The sequence below is a fragment of the Onychomys torridus genome, chromosome 16, assembly GCF_903995425.1.
Source record: "Onychomys torridus chromosome 16, mOncTor1.1, whole genome shotgun sequence".
Lineage (NCBI taxonomy): Eukaryota > Metazoa > Chordata > Mammalia > Rodentia > Cricetidae > Onychomys > Onychomys torridus.
Window position 1 is genome coordinate 50,325,809 of NC_050458.1, and position 19,988 is coordinate 50,345,796.

The 19,988-nt window shown below is 53.8% G+C and overlaps 1 protein-coding gene across 3 annotated transcripts in view; it reads right to left on the reverse strand.

Moving 5' to 3' along the window:
• Positions 1 to 19,988, reverse strand: part of Wnt7b (Wnt family member 7B) — a 46,868-nt gene that overhangs the window by 9,634 nt on the left and 17,246 nt on the right. For all 3 annotated transcript variants that reach the window (XM_036208243.1, XM_036208242.1, XM_036208241.1), the window contains one exon: positions 13,934 to 14,160. In XM_036208243.1, coding sequence (XP_036064136.1) covers positions 13,934 to 14,160 — 227 coding nt within the window. The remainder of the gene's footprint in view (positions 1 to 13,933; positions 14,161 to 19,988) is intronic.

The window sequence follows — 19,988 nt, forward strand, 5'->3', positions numbered from 1 at the left end:
TTTCACTGGTTCTCCGCTGCAGAGCTACGCCAATGACTGACAGAACTGAGACGGGAGGCCAGGCGGCGGTGGCGGCGCACGCCTTTAATCCCAGCACTTGGGAGGCAGAGGCAGGCGGATCTCTGTGAGTTCGAGGCCAGCCTGGTCTACGGAGTGAGATCCAGGACAGGCACCAAAACTACATAGAGAAACCCTGTCTCGAAAAAACAAACAAACAAACAAAAAAGAACTGAGAAGGGAAGGCCCCCATCCCCCACTCCACCCCTGCTAACACCTGCTTGGCTTCCCCGGTTCTCTCCCCATCCTATGTCAGGGATGATGACTCAAGCCTTCTGGGTGTGGCTCACACCTCCTGTAGATTTACTGGTCTTTGGGGTAAGATCCCCTTCTCCTCTTGAGGCCTGGCTCTAATGCCTTCTCCTCCAGGCAGCCTTCTCGGGATGATATCCCCACTGCTCAGATGGGGACCCTTTCTACCAGGTTAGCCCTATAAGGCTCCCTGAATTCTTGTGGGTCCAAAAGCTCCTCAAGTGGGCAAGTTTCCTGCCCTGTTTTCTTCTTTATCTACCACAGCCCCAGGCTGGGCTGTGCAAGCCTTCCCTCTTGAACTCATTTTTCTCAGGTCCCTCCCCGTTCACCCACTCTCTATTTCTTTCAGGATCCCAGCTCATGGCGGTGTGTGGGTGCCCAGCAGGCTTATGACGGCCACCTCAGGAACCTAGGGTAAGCTCCAATGAGGGATGGCTCCCTACCATCTCATCTACAGACAGCAGGGTCAAGGGTCAAATATGGCTAGGGTGGTGGAAAGCCCAAGACCCAGCCTTAGCAAGGCCCCATGCCAGCACCTGCCTGTCCCAGCCTGTCCCTGGTACCTGGCTGCAGGCCCTGCTCCCGGAGGCTGTGTCTGCTGTGACCCACCACTACAGAAAAATGGTTCCAAGTCAAGTCAGGTCCAAAAACCACACCAAGAACCAACTCTTTGCCTGGCTTAAGTCTCCCTACCTACCCACCAACCAGCTTGGAGGGGGGGGGGGTACATGAGGGCATCTTCCTTCCAAAGAGGAGCTCCCGGGGGGGGGGCTCTTCCCTCAAGGTGAGGACAGGGTGAAGCCCACTGTCTGGGGCCTACAGCAGTCTCCACTTCAACCTTCTGTCCTGCTTGGCTGCTCTCACCCCCAGCCTACCCTCTCTTGTCAGAACACAGTCCCAGGTTCTGTGGGCTCTGGGTTCTGATTATGATAGGAGATGCAAGAGATATGAGACAATCCTTAAGCTCAATGGACTCTGCCCAGTCCTGTATAGTTAGTGTTGTTCTCAGAGGCCCCTGTCCTGTCCCCACACTGGTAGAGGCTGGCCAGGAGTTCCAGACAGAGCAGAAACTGGAAAGTACAGGAATCTATGTCCCCAGACCCTAAGGAAAGCCAGAGGTTCCCTTTCCCCTCCAATCAGGCCTGGCAAAGTCAGCTGACGAACTGTTGGGGGACAATGGAGGTGGCCAGTCCAGGGTGGGTCTTGGGGTACAGGGGGACTAGATAGCCACTGACCACAGGATGGGGGCCCTGTGGAGGCCAAGCTGACCTCCAATGCAAGGGCCTAGGAAATTCAAACCATTGTACAGTTTTGCAATAGGGGTAGACAGCGGTGGGTGTCATCCACCACCACCACCACCACCACCACCACCACCACCACCACCACCACCACCACCACCACCCAGGCCCAGGCAACACCAGAGATGTTCAACCTCTTCCAGACCAATCAGAAAACCCATCTTGAAGCCCCAGGCAAGCAGGCAGGTGCCCTGGCTGGCAGGTGTGTTTCAGGATGACCCAAGGCGTCTCGCATGGGTCCCACTTTGGGCCTCAGCTCTCACCTACTTATGCCCACACTTGCTCTGACTCAGTTACTCAGCAGTTACTCATCAGGCTGCCACTCCTGCTAAGGCCGTTTTTTATTTGGTTTTAATGAGCCAAGCCCTCCGTCTGTTGCCATGGAGATGGGGGGGGGACGACAAGAGGCCAGCAGTAGTCTGTGGAGAACAAGCCATGTGAGGTCAAGCAAGAGGGGCTGGAGTGGTCTGAGGGTCCCTGCAACTAGTGTGCTGTGATATGTTCGCTTTTGAATCTTGAACAAGCCCTGGGTGCTGGCTCAGTGGGCTTGGTAACTCGCCCCAGGCTGTGACATGCCCAGGTGTTGAGCAGGGAGGGAGGGGTGACTCTAGGCTTCCCCATCCCTCCTGGGGCCTTGGCTGGGGCTGCCCAGGGCCCTTGCCTGCTTCCTCCAGGACAGAATAGTTGAGAACTGACTCAGAAGGGCCCATCCTTTTCAGATGTAGACAACCTGGGCTCAAGGACCTAGTTCAATACCATTGATGGCTCCCAAGATCTCCGAAATGACTTCCAGTGTCCTGGCCTAGGTCCCACTCTCCAAGGCCTGATAATGTGCCCTCTCCCACCATGAGCTGCAGCCCAACATGGCCAGGGTGAATAGTGGCTCATCTGTGGATAAGTCTAGTCACCTTAGTACAGAAGACCTATTTGTGAAGAAAGGAACCCCCAGCTCCCTGTCTCCTGCCTGGCAGGCAGCGGCAAACTCTGCCTTTAGGGATTTCCAGTGTCCCCATGTCACAGGCAGCTGGGGCTATCCCTGCCCCAGAGTGTATCCTGGAGGCAGGGACAGCTTCCTCTGGGCAACAACAGGGTCAGTTTTCTCACACATCCCACAAACCAAGGCCCTCTCTCTCCCAAATCCTCAGACACACACGGGTGGATCTGGGCACTTCATTTTATCTTATCTTGCCAACAACCCCGAGAATGGGTCATTTTAATCGGACACATTTCTCAGATGGGAAAACTGAGCCTCCTAGTGGTAAACTATTTGTTCCAGACAGTGGTTGCTGCCTGGGCTCAGGCTCTTTCAGGAGACTGTTGTAGCAGAAGGATGGAGTAGATGATGACATCATGCCCAAGCTGTTGTGCAGACACCAGCTGTCCTGAGAGGATACTTGGCTCCCGGAGACCTAGGAGCCCTTTGGGATCTGAAACTATTCCTGCACAGGTCTGCACCATAAGCACTGGAACCTCCAGTCTCCCTGGAAAACACCAGAGATGGTTAAGTAGGGCTTACAGTGGCCACCCTTTATTCCTGGCCTTTCAGGGTCCCTGGATGGTTTTCTGAATCGTGATGGTCCTTGAGGGACCAAGCTGATACAGAGCCCCCTGTCCACAGTGTTTGGTTACATCAAAGGAAGCGCCATTAGCTGAGGGGCCCTGGCCAATAAAGAGGAAAGCAGAGAGCAGTGTGCAGAAAGGCTTGGGAGAAGGGAGACAGACAGAGGAACACTGCGGGGGTGAGGGTGGAGGGGTGTGGGCAAACCACAACCCCTCTAGAAGCTTGCAGGACTAAAATGTTCCCATCTGTCTGGAACCAGCTATGGGAGCAAACAGGACCAGCGACACTACCCCATCACCACGAAGAAGAAGAGGGTTGAGGGTAGAGGAACCATAGTATGGCCAGACATTTCTCAGGGTTCAATAAAGCTGGCTGGGAATACCCTCCTCCAGGCCTGGTACTTAGAGCACTGCCCACCAGTCTCCACTGCCTTCATCCTAAGTAAACCTAGGTTTTTCAAGGCATCAGGTTCCGAGACCACTACCCTATAGGTGGACCACAGCTGTAGAGCAGAGGCTGGCCCAGCCACAGGGGACTGCCCAGAGTTAGGTATTCAAACTCTAGCCTTCAACAAGCACATGGGCTCCCCACCCCCAGCTAGCACAGGCTGGGCTCGAAGTACAAAAGATACAGCCCCTGCTTGCTACACACCTCCAGTGTCAGACTAGAACTGAGTCTTCAGTGCCTACTGTCCTCTCACACTGACCCCCAGGGAACACCACTAGGCAGAGACAATGGGCCAGCTGCCCAAAGCAGAGGCAGGACAGGGCCCCCTGCCTCGGGGCAGAGCTGGGGCTAAGCTTACCCCCAGACCTATCAGTCAAACTACCTGCCACTTCCTGGCATCTACACAGGCCACACACTATTTTTAGAATGCTATAAAAGCCAGAATTGAGCTCACAATGACCCCATGAGCTACACTGGGGAGGCCAGGCTACAAAAGTCCTTGGCTGTCTCTCAGAAGAGGAGCTGGGGATCAGGAAATCAGTTCTGGGAAGGGTCTTGAGGACTTTCCAGTAACATACCTTAAGCAAGGAGACCAAGTGAGGCCCAGAGAAGGATGGCATACAGCCCCATACCATAAAGCAGCTCAGGATATGGCAATCCCAGGGCTCACAGGTGGAAGTCACTGAGGTCAGAGGTCAAAGGTCTGGAGTTACCCAGAGCCTAGAGTTCTCAAGAAGTCCAGATCCTAAAATTGGCTATTTGGGTGATGCTGGCCCAGGGGCTTTTCTGTGTCCCTGTGACCACACACAGTCCCCAAGACAGGCTGGCCTAAGCTCCATACCCACATGTTACACACACAGGTTCTTTGTGGTATACACATGCTTGAGCCACCCCATGTAGTGTGTGTGTATCACAAGTCCACACACATGTATTTGGGTATACATGAGCTTCTGTTTGAACTCAGCACCTGGGAGTGCACACGAAGGTGGGTGCCTGTGTGACCTATATTCAGGACCAAGGCAGCCTCACTCACCTTCTCCTACCAACCTTGCTCCCTCCTTTTAAAAAACATCTTCAAGTCATTAAAAAAAAAAAAAGAGAGAGAGGCAACCAATTAAAAATGGACAAATGGACAAAGGAAGGGTATGAGCATGGCCCAGTGGAGGGTACTTATCTAGCATGCAGGAGGCCCCAAGTTTCATTGCCAGGATTGAAAAAAGGGGGTGAGGGAGTAGAGAGGTGAGTGTGGGTGCAAAGAGACATTTCTCAAAAAGAGCATGAAAATGCCCGATAAACACATGAAAAGATTCTTAGTGTCCTTAGCAAATCTAAATCACAGTGAGATGCAGCTCCTACCCACCAGGGTGGCTGAAATCAAAGACCACTAATATCACATGCTGGTGAGGGCCTGAAGCCTCAGATTCCTGGACTTACCTGCGGGGGGGGTGTGTGTGTGTGTGTGAAATGGGAAGCCACCATGGAAAAGTCTGGCAGGTCCTTGGAAATGTAATGGTTGAGCTACCTGATGCAGTAACTGCACAGCTAAGAAATGAAGTCACACCACAGAATCCCACACATAAACGCACGGAGTGGCTCAAAGTGGAAACATGCCAAGCACGCACCAGTGGTGGAGAAAATGCGGTATACTGGGGCTAGAAAGGTGGCTCAGAGGTTAAGAGCCCTTACTGCTCTTGCAGAGGACCCAAGTTCATTCCCAGCACCCATGTTAGCTGGTACAACTGCCTGTAACTCCAGCACCAGTGTATCTGACATGTCTGGCCTTCCTGGGTGCGCGCACACACACACACACACACAATTTTTTTTAAAAAAGAAGAAAATGCAGTCTCCATATAACAGACTATTATTCAGTCTTCAAAGATAAGCAACATTAGTGCAAAGTCTTGGGCCTTGAAAACATACGAAGTGAAGCCAGACACAAAGGCCCCACACTGCAGGTGCCCATTTACAGAAATGCCTGCAGCTAGCCAGTCCATAGAGAAGTGAACTGGGGAATAGTTAAGACACAGAGTTTCTTCTGGGGCTGAGAAAATGTCTAAGGTCGATATTGGTGTGGCGCTGTGGGGACCCCAGACCTGCAGTACCACCCACGGAGCTTTATGGCTGCAGCCTGTCACAGAAGTACAACATCTGATGGTCTGAAGGGTTCCACACACCTGGTCCTACTCAGTCTGAGTCCTCACAGGGCTCCATCAGCCTCAACTAGGTCCTCAGCTCTCCATTATGACATGGAGCAAAGAAGAAGCCAGTGACTAGCCTGAGGGCACACAGCGGATGAGCCTGGAGTCTGACCTGGGAACCCTGAGCTCTCCATGCCTCTGAGGCCTAAGTGCCAAACTGGAAAACTTGCACCCTCTGCCTCCTGCCCGGGACCCCATACACCTATGTCAACCCAACAGCTCGCTCTCTCCATCATATGCTATGTCGCAGTCTGTGTGTCCCACACCACCAAATGCAGCTAGACTGACCAGAGCCCTGGGGAGACATCTACATGTGCACCCCCATCTGGCAAAGCTTTTCAGAAGGCCAGCCACAGGAAAGGACAGCATGGTGGCGGGGGATGCTGTCCCAGGACAGACAGGTTCCTGGCTGCTGAGGCAGAGGGCAACAGTCAGACTGTGCAGGGGTCAGCTGGAGGGCAGTGGGGGGCTAGGAGAGCCAGTCCGGAAATGATACTGAAGGTGAGTCCTCAATGGTAGAAAAGAGAACAGGTAAAGGCACAGGGGATAGCCAGTGCCTTAGGCAGGTGGACCATCAGTGCTGAAGTCCCGAGGAGGAGAGAACCGAACACCGAACACCCAGAGTTTTTCTCAAGAAAGCAGTGACGATTCCCAGGGGCCCCACACCATTGCTCCTGGGAGAAAATCAGGAAGGTGTAGGGCTTTCTTCTGAGAAGACAGGGCATCCTTGGGGGTGTGGCTCTGAGCTGAGCTGAAGGGAACCCTCTGGCCAACTGTAGGGATTTGGAGGCATCAAGGAGAGGCAGGTGCAAGGGTTTCTGTGGGTGAGCCAGTGGGATGAGCAGGGAAGTGGCGGAGGGGATAGAAGATTCCTGAAGGCCTCATATGTTGGAGGACATCACCAAGGGGGGGATCAAGCCTAAGGGAATCAAAGGGAACCTTAGCTTGGGTGGTTTAAGGAGTCTGAGGACAGGAAGGGAAGAGGAACACGAGCTTAATCTCAAGAAGACAGCCCTGCTGTGCTCACCCCTCACCAGCCCCAGGAAGCACTGGGTCTGTGCTATGTGACCCTGGCCAGCCCCTTCACTCTTAGGCCTCAGTGATCCTGGGTGCAATGGGTCCCCTTTAAAATCTCCTTTAAAAGGTAGCTGTACTCTTCTGAATCTTCCAGAAGAATTCCTAGGCTGCAGTGGGCAGGCATATAAGACAGTGAGCCTGGGCAGTAAGACATGGATAGTGATTTCCTACCCAAGATCCCTTCCCTCACCTAGCCTACCAGGTCCCCAGCATCCTCAGAAGTCTAGAACTGAGCAGGCAGGATACTGTCTCCAATAGGATTCATCAACACATTGAGAAACTAAGACCCACAGAAATAAGGGCATCCCTGGACCTGTGGGTAGCTCCATTGGTCAATGGGTATAGTGCCTACATTACAGGGACCTTCTCTAGACAGGGCCCTGAGTGGCTACTGGACACAGGAGTTGGGAAGGGGAAGCTAGGAAGATAGAGCATCCCCAGTTATGTCCCTTATGGGTGCCCAGGCGCTAGCTTGGCTTCTCAGCCCAGCATGGACTCAGTCACCAGAGTCTAGATGTAAACCCTGCCTCAGTGGGTCTCAGGCCTGCACCTTAGTACACAGAGTCTCAGGCTGGGGGCATCTTTGTACAGCAGGGATGGGGTGGAAACAGGGATAGTGAGGTGGGCCATCACACAGATACCTCTGACCCCACGGGGATCTACAGGCTCTGCCTGGTGCAGGTTAAGCAGGCTGCCTTGCACCTCTGTCTACTTGTGCCCCAGTAAAATGAGGTATTATCAAACACCCCTTGAAGAGGCCTCTGATAGAGATAACTGGAGAGGCATTGCATGTGCCAGGGCCAGAGTACCATGGAGAAGATGGGTAACATACTACATGTGCTACAGATATCACCCCTCTCAGAGAGGGTCTGACCCTGGGCCTGCATAGGTGCTATATATTTCCATGTGTGAGTGAGGAGTATGCATATGTATGTATGTGTGTGTGTGCGCACATATGCGCACATGAACTCGCACATGTGTATACACGCACAGAGATGTATATTAATTTTGTGTGCATGCATAAATGTGAATGTAGGTATATACCTGTGTGCAAGTCTGGGAATCTGTGTTTGTCCATGGCATACATCTATGAGCATATACAGATGTATCTGTATTGATGCATATGGTGTGTGTGTGTGTGTGTGTGTGTGTGTGTGTGTGTGTGTGTGTGTGTTTCCATGTGCCTATCTGCCCTTCTCTATCTCTCTGGGTCCCTCTGTCCCCTCTGGCTCCCACCCCACCCGGCCCCACCCAGCTTGGCTGAGTCAGTGTCTCCGATCCACTGTAAGCTTCCTCACTGCGGTTGTCATAAACAGAGCAGCAGGGAAAGGCTTGCCAGGTCCGAACACGCAGGCCTGCCTGCGCCCCAGGCTTTTGTTCCGACCCAGGGTGGCCCGCACATGCTGCTGTGCAGCCCTGGAGATAGTGCCCCAATTGGGGGCATTGAGCCCAGAGGATAGGACCTGGCTATACAAGGGAACGTAACGTTGGAGTCCAGGGGTCTGTGTCTCTTTTAGGTCCCATGGAGCTCCTGAGGGAAGGCAGACAGCCCCTGGAGAACCATGGCCTCTCATCCATGCTGCCCTGGGACAGTGTTAACCACCCTCCATTTCTCCTTCCCTTGGGGCTGCTAACAACAACAACAAAAAAAAAAAAAAAAAAAAAAAAAAAAAGCCAATGCCCTGGGGAGAAGTGGGATTTGGGCCTCAGCCCCTCCTGACACAGGAGGAAAAACTGAGGCCCCAAGGACCTGAGGCTATACACTCAAGGTCACCTGGGTAAGCTAAGCCACTGGCCCAGGAAAGATCTCCCCCCCCCCACCCCCCCAGGCCTGCCTGACTATACTCCTGACAGGGCCTGCCAACGAGGTGCTAATTCCAGTCCTGGACAAGTTCCAGGTGGCCTCTGAGGGGCTGAAGGATGGCCCAGGCCACCACACCCAGCTGCTGAAGGCTACGGAGCTCAGTGACTATGACAGTGGTCTTCTGGGAGCAGCCCTCCCATCTGTGAGCTGCCTCCAAGCCGGGATAGAGTCCAGGCAGGAGACTGGGGCCCATCTGCATCCCAAGCAAGCAGCTGACTTTCAAGTTCCCGAATGTCCCTAGAGTGCCGGCGAACAGGATCCTGGGCCTAAGAAATGTCTGTTCTGCTGCCTTGGCTGGTCCTGGTATTGGCTCAATGGACCATATATGAGATTCTCAGACCAGGTGTCTCAAAACCCTCAAGGTTAGGGTCCCTCTAGCCCTGTCCACCCCACCCCCACCCCAGTTCACTTAGGATGCCCTAGGCAGAGTCCTGGCCACCATACTGCAGGTGTTCAATGCTAGCATATTGAACCACCCCAGGGTCTGATAATGGCAGCCACTGTCCCTCACACCGCCTTGACTCATAAGGCCCTGGGAAAAAGACCATCAGATCTCAGTTCAAATGTTCTCTTTGCCCTGGCCAGGTGAGCCAGGTCACTTCCATCCCTTCTGAGAACACTGTCACCAAACAGAAATCTCAAGCAAGCCATAGGTATCTTGGGAGGTTTCTCAATGGTCACAGTAGGAAAAGTATAAATAATGTGGGATGTCAATGTGGGCGATGTTTTCTTTAGCCAATATTTGCCAATAGTATCATCCTAATATACTGTAGGATAATGGGACGCTTACTTTTGGGGTCTGAGCCCTGTTGTGTCTTACACTACTGTGCACTCAGTGGAAGTATATCTGCCAGCAGAGGCCTCCAGCTCTCAGGAAGTCAGGGCAGTCAGTGTCCTTCTGGGGACAGTCTCCCCACCCCACAGAGGCCCACTTGCAATGCTCTGGAAGGGCAACAAGTACATGTGCTGAGGAAACACCCTCCCTCCGCAAGGGCCCTCCATTCTCAGATGACCTAAAAAAGCCAATCTACCCCCTCAGCAAGGGCCCTCCATTCTCAGATGACCTAAAAAAGCCAATCTACCCCCTCCCCAAGGGCCTCAGCTGCCCTCCTGCCGCAACACTGGTGGACCTGGCTATAGGGACACTGTCCCTGTAACAAACTCACTCATAAAGCCAGCAGGAAGGAGTCAGCCTTGGTCTGCTCACGTGAGCTCAGATTAGGGGTGGCCCTTATGCCTGGTCATGTCTGAGACCAGCACATGATGGGCAGAACTCTGCATGCTGGAGCTGGGGACTGCAAAGCGCAGTCCAGGCCAGCTTAGTGGGTCAGAGGCAGTGGGCTCAGGAGGAACTGGGGCTCATGCATGCTTAGAATCTTCTGGATGCTCTGAGCTCTTTCAGGGAGGGGGCTCATGGCATTCCACCTGTCTTTCCGCACCCTTCAGCCTCAACTCTCCCATACCACCACCCCCAGCTTGCCCCCCAAAAAGCACCTGCCCTTCAAAAAACACTCTCTGCTTCCTGGCCTCAGGGCCTTGGCACATTCTGTTCTCTGCATCTCCTCCCTGGGCTCTCCTCTGGGGAAGGCTTTGCTGAAAGTCCTGGCTTGATTATGGTGACTGTTAGCAGCTCCCACACTTGCAAGAGGACCCAAATTTCTAGCAGCTTCCCTGGAATATACAGGTATCCCCACACATATTCTCCCACACCTCACCTCTGTCCTGCCCTGTCCCCCACCTCCCCCCCCCCCCACATCTCAGGGCAGAGTGGGGCTGTACTTAAAATGCATCAGCCCCAAGTTCATTCTCAGTCCATGGAAGAGACCAGTTGGAAGAGCTCTGGGCTACCACCCTCTCTGGAGTCTGCTGGAGTCTGGTGGGAACAGCACCAGACAGGCTAGAGAGCAGAGTGTCAAGCATGGGATACCACACATCGGGGAATCTAAAGACTGTCTTGATCTTCTCAAAAGAACAAAGCCACTATCAACCTCAGTGTGCCACACAAGGCTACTGTCGTGGTCATCACGAGAGTATTGAGCGTCCCATCCATGGAGGTATACGAGACACCGCAAAGGTGTTGGAGAAGAATTGCAACTTCACAGAGGGGTCTTGCTGTCTTAAGAGGGTTTCCCTTCCACATTTACGTTTCTTTAGGACTGGCCCAAGGTCACAGGCAAGGCCTAAAGGGGGCTGTCCCACCATCCAGACCATTGCCCCTCTCAGGGACAATCATTAATTGGCCCTGCTTGAGAGGCTGCTCCCACGAGAGCTCCCCGGCTGCCTGCCAGGTCGGAGCTTGGCTTCCGGGCGTGTCCAGGCACCCAGCAGGCCTCTCAAAGTGGCCAGCTCACAGTACAGCCTGCTTGCTGCTCCTGCCGCTCAGCCGCTGAGAATGGAGAAGGAGCCTTCTCATACATACAGGCAAAGCCCCTGCGGTTCCCGCCCCTGCTCCATCAGTTCGGCCTGTAGCCAGAGCTGCCCTGCTTGAGTGCAACAGGAAGCTACAGGAGGCTACGGCAGGGCAGCAAGACCCAGGCTGGGCTCCAGAGAGCCTGCCCATCCCAGGGCTGGAAGGGCTAGGGACAGGCACAGGCTGACCCAGCTTGAGGGTGTGGAAAAGCCCCCCAGGAGGGAGGCAGATGAGCTATAAAGAGGTAGAGCAGAGGGAGAGGCCTCTCGGGCTGAGAAGCGAGACAGGGAGGGGTCTGGCTTACTTGGGCAGACAGAAAAAGCCAAATGTGGCTGGGGCTCTGGTGGGAGAAAAGTAGGGTGAGGGCCTCTGGGCTAGGAAGGTAACCTTGCCTTAGGGCAGTAGAGAGTTACTGCAGAGATTAAACATTGCTGGCTTTTTGTTGTTGGCAATGGATTTGAAACAGTCTCATACAGACTAGGTGGGCCAGATGGGGATGACAGGACCATACTGCAGCACCCTGGTTTAGGAGGTGCTGGAGAATCGAACCCAGATCCATTAGTGTACTAGGCTAGACATCTACTCACAGAGCAGAAAGGAAAGGACACAGGGTGGCTTCTGTCTGGCCCAGTAACTGAGGCTGTGGAGGCCAGGAGACATTCACAGCTTCCAGAAGAGGGCCAGAGAAGAGGCTTCTGCAAGGGTGAAGGCGTAGAGGGGTGGAGAGTGGAAATGCCCCCAGGTGGTCAGGTGGGAAAGGGGAGCTAGGCACAGCACATTTGAGGAGCCCGATGCCACGCAGAAGAGCCAAGGTGTCTGTGGGTCAGTGCGACTCAGAACATCAATGAGCTTTCAGGGCACTGTGAAGAGAGTCACCCATGTGTGCCTCGGGGATAGGACATACCTTATCTAGGGCAAGGCAGAGAACAGGTAGAGACGGAAGAGAACCCAAACTGATGAGTCAAGTGGGAGCCAAGGAATGGGACAGTCAGCAACACAGGCCACTTACGACCTGGACAAGAAGCTATGTGGAAGCGGACAGTTGTGGGCTGGGGTATAAGAGAGTCCTTCCAAGGACTCTGAAATGTTCTGGAAGGCAGGATGAAGTTCCAGGTTCTCCCGAGGAGAAGCACCTGAGGCAGGAATGGTCCTCTCAAGAGCAGGGGGCACGAACAGTGGGAACTACAAACTTGGACAACAGCCACGTTTGCAGCCTGGTCCCCAAGGGAGCAAGGAGCAGGAAGGGCACCCAGGGAAGTCCCCCACCTCGGCGGCCTCCTTGCTGTGGGCAGAGCTGTGCCCTCCCGGCTGCTGGTGGGCCCAAGGCCACTTCTCAAGGACCAGCTATATGCTCGTCAAAAGGTAACACCGTATGGTAAAGGGACAGCTGTGGGGCCAGCATTGCTCCTGAGAGGACAGTGGGTAGAGAGAGTCACTGGGATACTGGGGAAGGCTCAGGGCTGTCACATGTCTCTCTCCTTGTGTCTTGTGTTCCCAAAGTTCAAGCCCCCACTTCCCTGAGGCTTGCCTTGATTGCCAGATGAGGTGGCAGACTCCGGGTCTATACCCCGGGCAGGCTGAGTGACGGCAGACGACCTTAGAACAACACTTTCCTCCCTGTGGGTCGGGTGCTCACAGATGCCTCCAAACATGGCACCTGGGTAAGTGGGTGGGAAGCCACACAAGGCGGGTACCTCTGCCCACTACTGCCCTCCCCACCATTCCCCCAGCTGGCACCTGGAGGGAGTGATCTGCACTTGGGTGGCAGAGCCCCAGGGAGGGGGCGGTGCCATGCTCCTGGCTGCACTAAGTGCCACCCACAGGCTGCTCACCACAAAGGGGCCCTCGGGAGTTTTCCCCTACACTATCCCCAGTCCCATGCTGGCATTGGCAGCCCTGTAGAGCTGGCTCCTGCCTGGGTCCTGTGGCAGCTGCAGCCCTCTGGGGTATGGGGGACGCCGTGGGCCCGAAGGCTAGGTAGCCAGCAAGCCTCAGACTGTTGTCTCATCTACAGGGCAGATAGTCCACAGGGCAGCCGGAGTCCTTGTCTCTGTCCACAGGCAGCCCACAGCATTTATTGAGCACCTACTGACTTCAGGCATTGAGACCCAGACAAGAGCCTACTGGCTCGGAGCTCACACTGCAAATGAGGAGACCAAGGCTTACAGTAGCCCTGAGAGACACAGCCAAGGTCACACAGCTGGATTCAGGTCTAGATACTTTCTGGAAAATTCCTTTTAAACCTCTTTCTAATCCTGAATGGGGTCCTCCCTGGGACTCATTCTCCTTATCTGTAAAATGGGCACCATGTAGCCCAAACAATGCTTCAAGGACAGGCACCACCATGTACCCCTAAGGGCTGTGCCATCAACAACCCCGCCCCCCCACATGATCATCATCTTCAAATGGAAGACCATCCCTGCTCTGCCCAGATACATCCCTGTAGCTCTGTGCGCTGGAATCCCTCAGCAAGGAGCAGGTGGCATCTCATGGTCCTCTCTGGGTGGGCTGCAGTGCTAACCCCATGTCAAAGCCTCACACATTCTCCCTGCTTTCCAAATGGAAACCACAGAAAGTGGAGCAGGGGCCTGGGTCCTTGAAACTACAGAACAGGCCCACCCACTGCATTGACTCCCTAGCCTCTGGTTCCTGTCTACATGGGTCACTGTGGCCCACCTCACACCCAGGCTGTGTGGGTTGTCTGACCTGGACTTGGATTGGCTGGTGGGTGACTTGGCCCCCAGCCCACAGGCCCAGAGACACCCTTACCTACTCGGAGCTCTTGACCGAAGACGGTCTTCTCGCCCAGGGCGGAGCAGTTCCAGCGGCCAAATCGGAACTGGTGCTGGCACTCATTGATGCCCATCTGCGCCCCCTCCCCGATCACAATGATGGCATCGGGTCGGCTCTGGCAGATGGCACGCTGCCGTGGGGCCAGGCCAGGAATCTTGTTGCAGATGATGTTGGCTCCTAGGGCCACCACGGACGACAATGCTCTGTGGAGGTAGAGAGAAGATAGGTGTTGAGAACCCCTCAGGCAGTCTGCTGTCCCCTACTGGCACTAAACACCTCCCTCCATGGAGCCCCACCAGCCCTGGAAGTGTTAGAACCACAGACGAGCTCACACCTGCAGAAGCCATGGTCCCCAGGCCTGAGTCAGACACACACATTCTCCAAAGCAATGTCCCACCTGGGATCTGACTGCCTTTGCACAGTCCCCAGGTGTTTTGGAGCGGCACTCCCAATTCCCAGACCATTGGGCTTTCCTCTCTTCTCCTTCTGAGCCCAAAGGACACAGCCTCTAGCTCCTACCTGTGTGTGACCTTAAGCAGACACTCTGAGCCTTCAGAGTTTCACATTAAGGGAATGGGCAGAGACACCTGCTGCCCCCAGCATACAAACAGACACACCTGAAATAGTGCCCGCTCCACTTCCAGAGGAGTGGGTGTGCTGGGAACAGACAGGATCTGACATGAGGTGAGCACCTACTGTGTGCTGGGCTGGGCTCAGAGCCTACGGCTGCCTTTGTAATGACTCCTGGCAACTCCCAAGGAGGAAGCCTCTTGCCAAGTTCACTCTGAGCTTAGAGTATTATCAACACAGTTGTTTGTTTTTGTAATGAGGGGAAATTCACATAACATAACATTAACCATTTAAAAATGTACAGCCCCGTGGCCTTTAGCACACACACAGTATTGTACAACCTCCGCCTCTATCAGGTTCCAAGCTTTTCTCAACGTCCCAAAAGGAAACTCTGTACCCATAAGCAGGCACTCCCAGCCCCCCCTCCCCCAGCCCCCGGCAGCCACTAATCTGCCTCTGTTCCCACGGGGCTGCCGCTCACTCGCTCGGACAGTCTGTGGAATCTTACAATACGTGTGGTCTTTGGAGCCGGATTCCTTCCACTCTGTGAAATGTTTTCAAAGTTTATCCGAGTCACAGCATACATCAGTGCCTCGTTCCTTTTAAAGGCTGAATAATACTCCATTTGCACAGCGGGCCCTCACTTATTGATCCATGGCCCAGGGAAAGACACCCAGCCCCACCTCTCAGCAGTGGCCATGAAGGTGCACAAGCCTGATATTGTCTGAGTTTCCGATCTTTTGAGCACCCACCACTGGGGATGGACTTCCTGGGTCATCTGGCGATCCTTTGACCTCCTGAGGAATTGCTAAAGGGTTTTTCCACAGCCGTTTTACTGATCTTTTGGTTCTAGGTACTCAGAGAAGGAACATCAAGAGAAAGCAGAGAGCAGCTAGTCTTCAGGTAAATGGCCAGGGCTCGGGCTCAGCATGTGTAAAGCCCAAGGCTCAAAACATAGTAACACATAAGCTAGATGTGGCGGCTCATGCCTGTAACCTCAGCACACTGGAAGTGGAGGCAGGAGAATCAGTTCAAGATCATTCTTAGCTACTTAAAGCTTGAAGTCAGTCTGGGCTACAGGAGACCCTTTTGTTGTCAAAAAAACAACAAAAAAAGTCCCAGGCTTTAAGACAACGGACTGAGCCAGGCGGTGGTGGTGCACGCCTTTAATCTCAGCACTCGGGAGGCAGAGGCAGGCAGATCTCTGTGAGTTCGAGGCCAGCCTGGTCTACAGGGTGAGTTCCAGGATAGCCAGGGCTGTGTGCAGAAACCCTTTCTTGAAAAACCAAATGATGATGAAGATGATGATGATGATGATGATGACGACAAAGCAGAGTTGAATTGCTTAGGAAGGGAGCAGTGGTGAAGAGGGGCTGCAGGGGCCCCCAAAGCTGACAACTAGGCCCTGGACCTTTGGCAAGATGGGGACCATTTCCTGGCCACTGCCTGTGGAAGTTCTCTGAGAACGCTGTGTTTTTCCAGGCTACCATACTCCCCCGGCAGCTGGGCAGTCCCCGTGTGGCCTGAGCCCCCAGCATGTGCTACAACCTCAGTGACACTCAATCTCTGTGTCCCGCCCGCCTGCTCTACCTGCTAATCTGGCCAAGAGCCCCCCTGGGTCTCCCGTGACACAATGGGGTGAACACGCCCCAGGCTGGCGTTGAGGAAGGGCATCTGGGCGGGTGGGGCTGGGAGCGGGCTGGAATCTGGGGAATCTAGCCCAAAGTAACTGTAGAATCCTCAGAAACCGAGCTGGGGAAACGAGATGGATGGGAACGCCACCAGGCACCACCATGGGCAAAGCAGTCACTTTGGTACCAGACCTTAAGGACACTCCTTGTTCCCAAGTTTCTCCAACAGGCTTGGACCTCAAAGTCTCAACTGCCTACCTGCGAGAGAGCTCAGATCATCAGGCTAAACTGTGGGGGCCTTAAGGGGACACAGGGTGAACTGGGGGCAGCAGGAAGTCACTGCAGTGGCCCCCAGCCTACTCTCCCACCTACAGGCAGCCCCCTCTACCACCCAGATCTGACCACATCACTCCCCCTGCTCAACATTCATCCATAGCTCCCCACTGCCCTCTGCTTAGAAATACAAGCCTAGGGGATCGGCTCTGAAGATTGTTCCCTTCTACCTCCACTGTCCACCTCGACTGTATCCACATATCCCTCTGTTAGCATGCTGCCCCTTCTCTCTGGCTCCATCTGGAAAACTCTACTCCTCTTTCCAAGTACATCCCTTCCATAAGCCCTGGCATCAAGGAGAGGAACAGCAGGCATTTGTTCTGAGAGTCTAAATCTCATCCCTCTGTGCCCTGCGGTTCCTGTCTTTACACCACCTCCCAAGGGTCAGTGCCTTGAGAACAATGCCAAGTCCTAGTTGAATTTGTGGCCCAAGAGTGACCTGCAGAGGAAGGGCCCTCTTCAGCTCCCATAGAAGAGAGGAATAAAGGAAGGAGCAGACTAGACGCCTGAGTAGCACACAGGAAACCACTGCTGGAATTCGGCACCCAGAAAACAACCCCGTTTTGTAAAGGATTTGACACGTTTCCCCAGAGACTCAGGAGAAGCAAGCAGTGAGATGCAACCTCACACATCCTTCCAGGAATGCAAACCACTGCGCGCCCACCAGGATCCCTGTGAGCAAAACCAAGAAGCTGTAAAAACCGGGTGCGGGCGAGGAGGTGGGGGAGCAGAGTCCTCCCGCTCCACAGTCGCTGTGGGCAGCAGCAGTTTGGCAGAGAGTTAAAAGTCACACAACAAAGCTGCCCGGAAATTCCATTTCTTGGCATAGATCCAAAAGAGCTGAAGACAGGTGTCGAAACAAAACCTTCTGTATGAATGCTCCCAGCAACACTATTCACAGTAGCCAGAGGATGGAAATAACCCAATTCTCCATCGACGGGTGAGTGACCGAAAACAAAATGTGGTATGTCCATGCCATGGAATATTATTCGGCCATAAAAAGGAATGAGGCATGCATTCATGCCCCAATATGGAAAAAGTTCGAAAACATTATGCCATGAGAAAGAAGGCAGACACAGAATCCCAGATGTCACCTGAGTCCGTTTAAAGGTAATGTCCAGAATGGGCAAACCCACAGAGATAGAAAACATGTGAGGAGGGGGTGGGGGAATGGAGACTGGCTGCTGAGCAACTGTGGAATTCCCATCTGGGCGATGGAGCTATGTAGGCTGATGGTATTGTGGCGATATGAAAACATGAGATGCCACCTTTCTGTGGCTTAAGATGGATAGGGCAGTGAATTTCATTTGATGTGCCTCTCAACCACAATTTTTTAAAACAACTGCAATGCACAGGACTCTACACACTTCAATGTAAAGGACCCACCGGAGGTAGGCCATCGCCCCATGTGGGTATTGGTGCCGCCAGAACAGGAATTCCAGCCCCTCAGCCCAGTTTGTGCCCATACACTCTCACCAGTGTGTGAATCACAGGCTATAGTGACCAGGTACAGTCACAATTTGAAGACGACACAAACTTGTCTTCCTTTGTGCTAGCAGGAGACCCGCTGACACTACTCAGCACTCCCCTCTGAGACCAGGCTCTGTGGGGTCTCTCCTGACATCCCAACCCCACAAGGACTCTGCTTTGCAGGGGCAGGGGTGAGTGCTCAGAGGGTTTGGGGAGCTTAGGAGGCCTCCAGTCCCACTCAGAGCCTGCACTCCACTTTCAGAGCTCAGGGGTGGAGGCTTAACTAGGTGTTGGGAAACCATGCAAAGCTGGTAAGCCCTGGGAGGAAGACCTGAGAGTAGGTATGAAAAATCAGGCCTTCTTCCTATTTCTTTTTCTCTTTGAGACAGGATTTCTCTGTGTAGCTTTGGAGCCTGTCCTGGAACTCACTCAGTAGACCAGGCTGGCCTCGAACTCACAGAGATCCGCCTGCCTCTGCCTCCCGAGTGCTGGGATTGAAGGCGTGCGCTGCTGCCGCCACCACCACCTGGCACCTTTTCTTTTTTTTTAATCAGAGGTTTTATTTATTTATTTTAGTGCGTGTATATGTGTGGATGTACCACAGAACATGTACGGAAATCCTTGGTCAACTTGTGAGAATCCCTTCTCTCCTTTCAACTTATGGGTCCTGAGGATCATGTTGTCAGGTCTGGTAGAAGCACCAGTATCCACTGAACCATCTCTTCCATCCTTTTTTTTTTGGGGGGGGGGGGGGGGGACAGGGTCTCACCCTGTAACCCAGGCTGACCCTGTACTCACTCTATAATTCTGCCTCAGCTCCTTCAGTTGGGAGTTGTAGGAGAGTGCCACCCTATCAGGCTAGGCCTTTTGAGTTTTGTTCTCAAAACCCAATCTGAGCGACCTCCTTGCTGAAAAGCCCTTCATTCATTCATTCATTCATTCATTCATTCCTTCACTCATTTGGCTTATGGTGGAGAAACCTGGTTGCAGTTCTCCATACCATAATCCCTGGCACCACGGATCAGATCCCAAGCTCCTAGAGCAGGCTAGACCCTGGCCAATCCAAGCTTTTGGGACAGAGGAGTGGGCTGCAGGCAGAGCCTGTGAGTGGGAAACATGGTTGAAACTCTAAAAACTAAGCAACTGGTGCCAGCAGAAGGCTAGTGGCATGTGGGGCCTTGCCGAGGTTGTTGGCAGTGGGATGAGAGCATGCCTGGCACCCTCAGCAGGCCACCCTGCAGGTGGGCCCCGGCTCTCATCCCACATTGGGAAAACCCTCTTCCCAGCCAGCAGCTGCCTGCTCAGGTGTCCAAGTGACCAGACCAGGAAGGCCTGTGAGCAGAGGAGCCTGGCTGGCAGGGCTGTGTGCCTTTGTGGTTGACTTTTTCCGTGGAAAAATTCTGTTCTGGGCTTGTCCCTCAAACTGCTCAGGGGCCTTAGGACATGGGCAAAGTGCCAGGAACGGTGGGCCACACTGTGAGTCTACAAACCTTCCTCACCTCTGCCCTGGATCCGGCTCCTAGCAAGAGCTCAGAGGGGCTGTAGATAAGACCTCAGGCTCAGGCCAGAGGCCAGCAGAGGCCAGGGGGACCTGAGTCTTGGGATGCCCAGCTCTGGATTTAGGCTGGGCATCATGACAAGGAGGACTGCCCTGGACAAAAAGACCTTTCTATCTACCAGATGCTTAAAGGGATGGGACTGTCTTCCTGACAAGGGAAGTGAAGGGCAGAGGAAAAGAGCTCAACCTTACAGGCACTGCCCAGTGGTAGACACCAGGCTACCGACACCCAGTCCTCTAACGCGGAGCCTAAGGCCACAAATCCTGCTGCTGACAAGCTCTGTGGGAACCCTGAACATGCATCTTCATGGAGGAGTAGGGAACACTCAGGTGCATTCCCTAACCTCTCTATGCTTCAGTTTCCTCCTCAGTAAAAGGGGTGTGAGAGCATCCTGGACACACGGCAGAGCTGGTGACGAGACTCGCTGGGGGCACATATGCACTCACACCACAGCTAGTATGCGGTGAC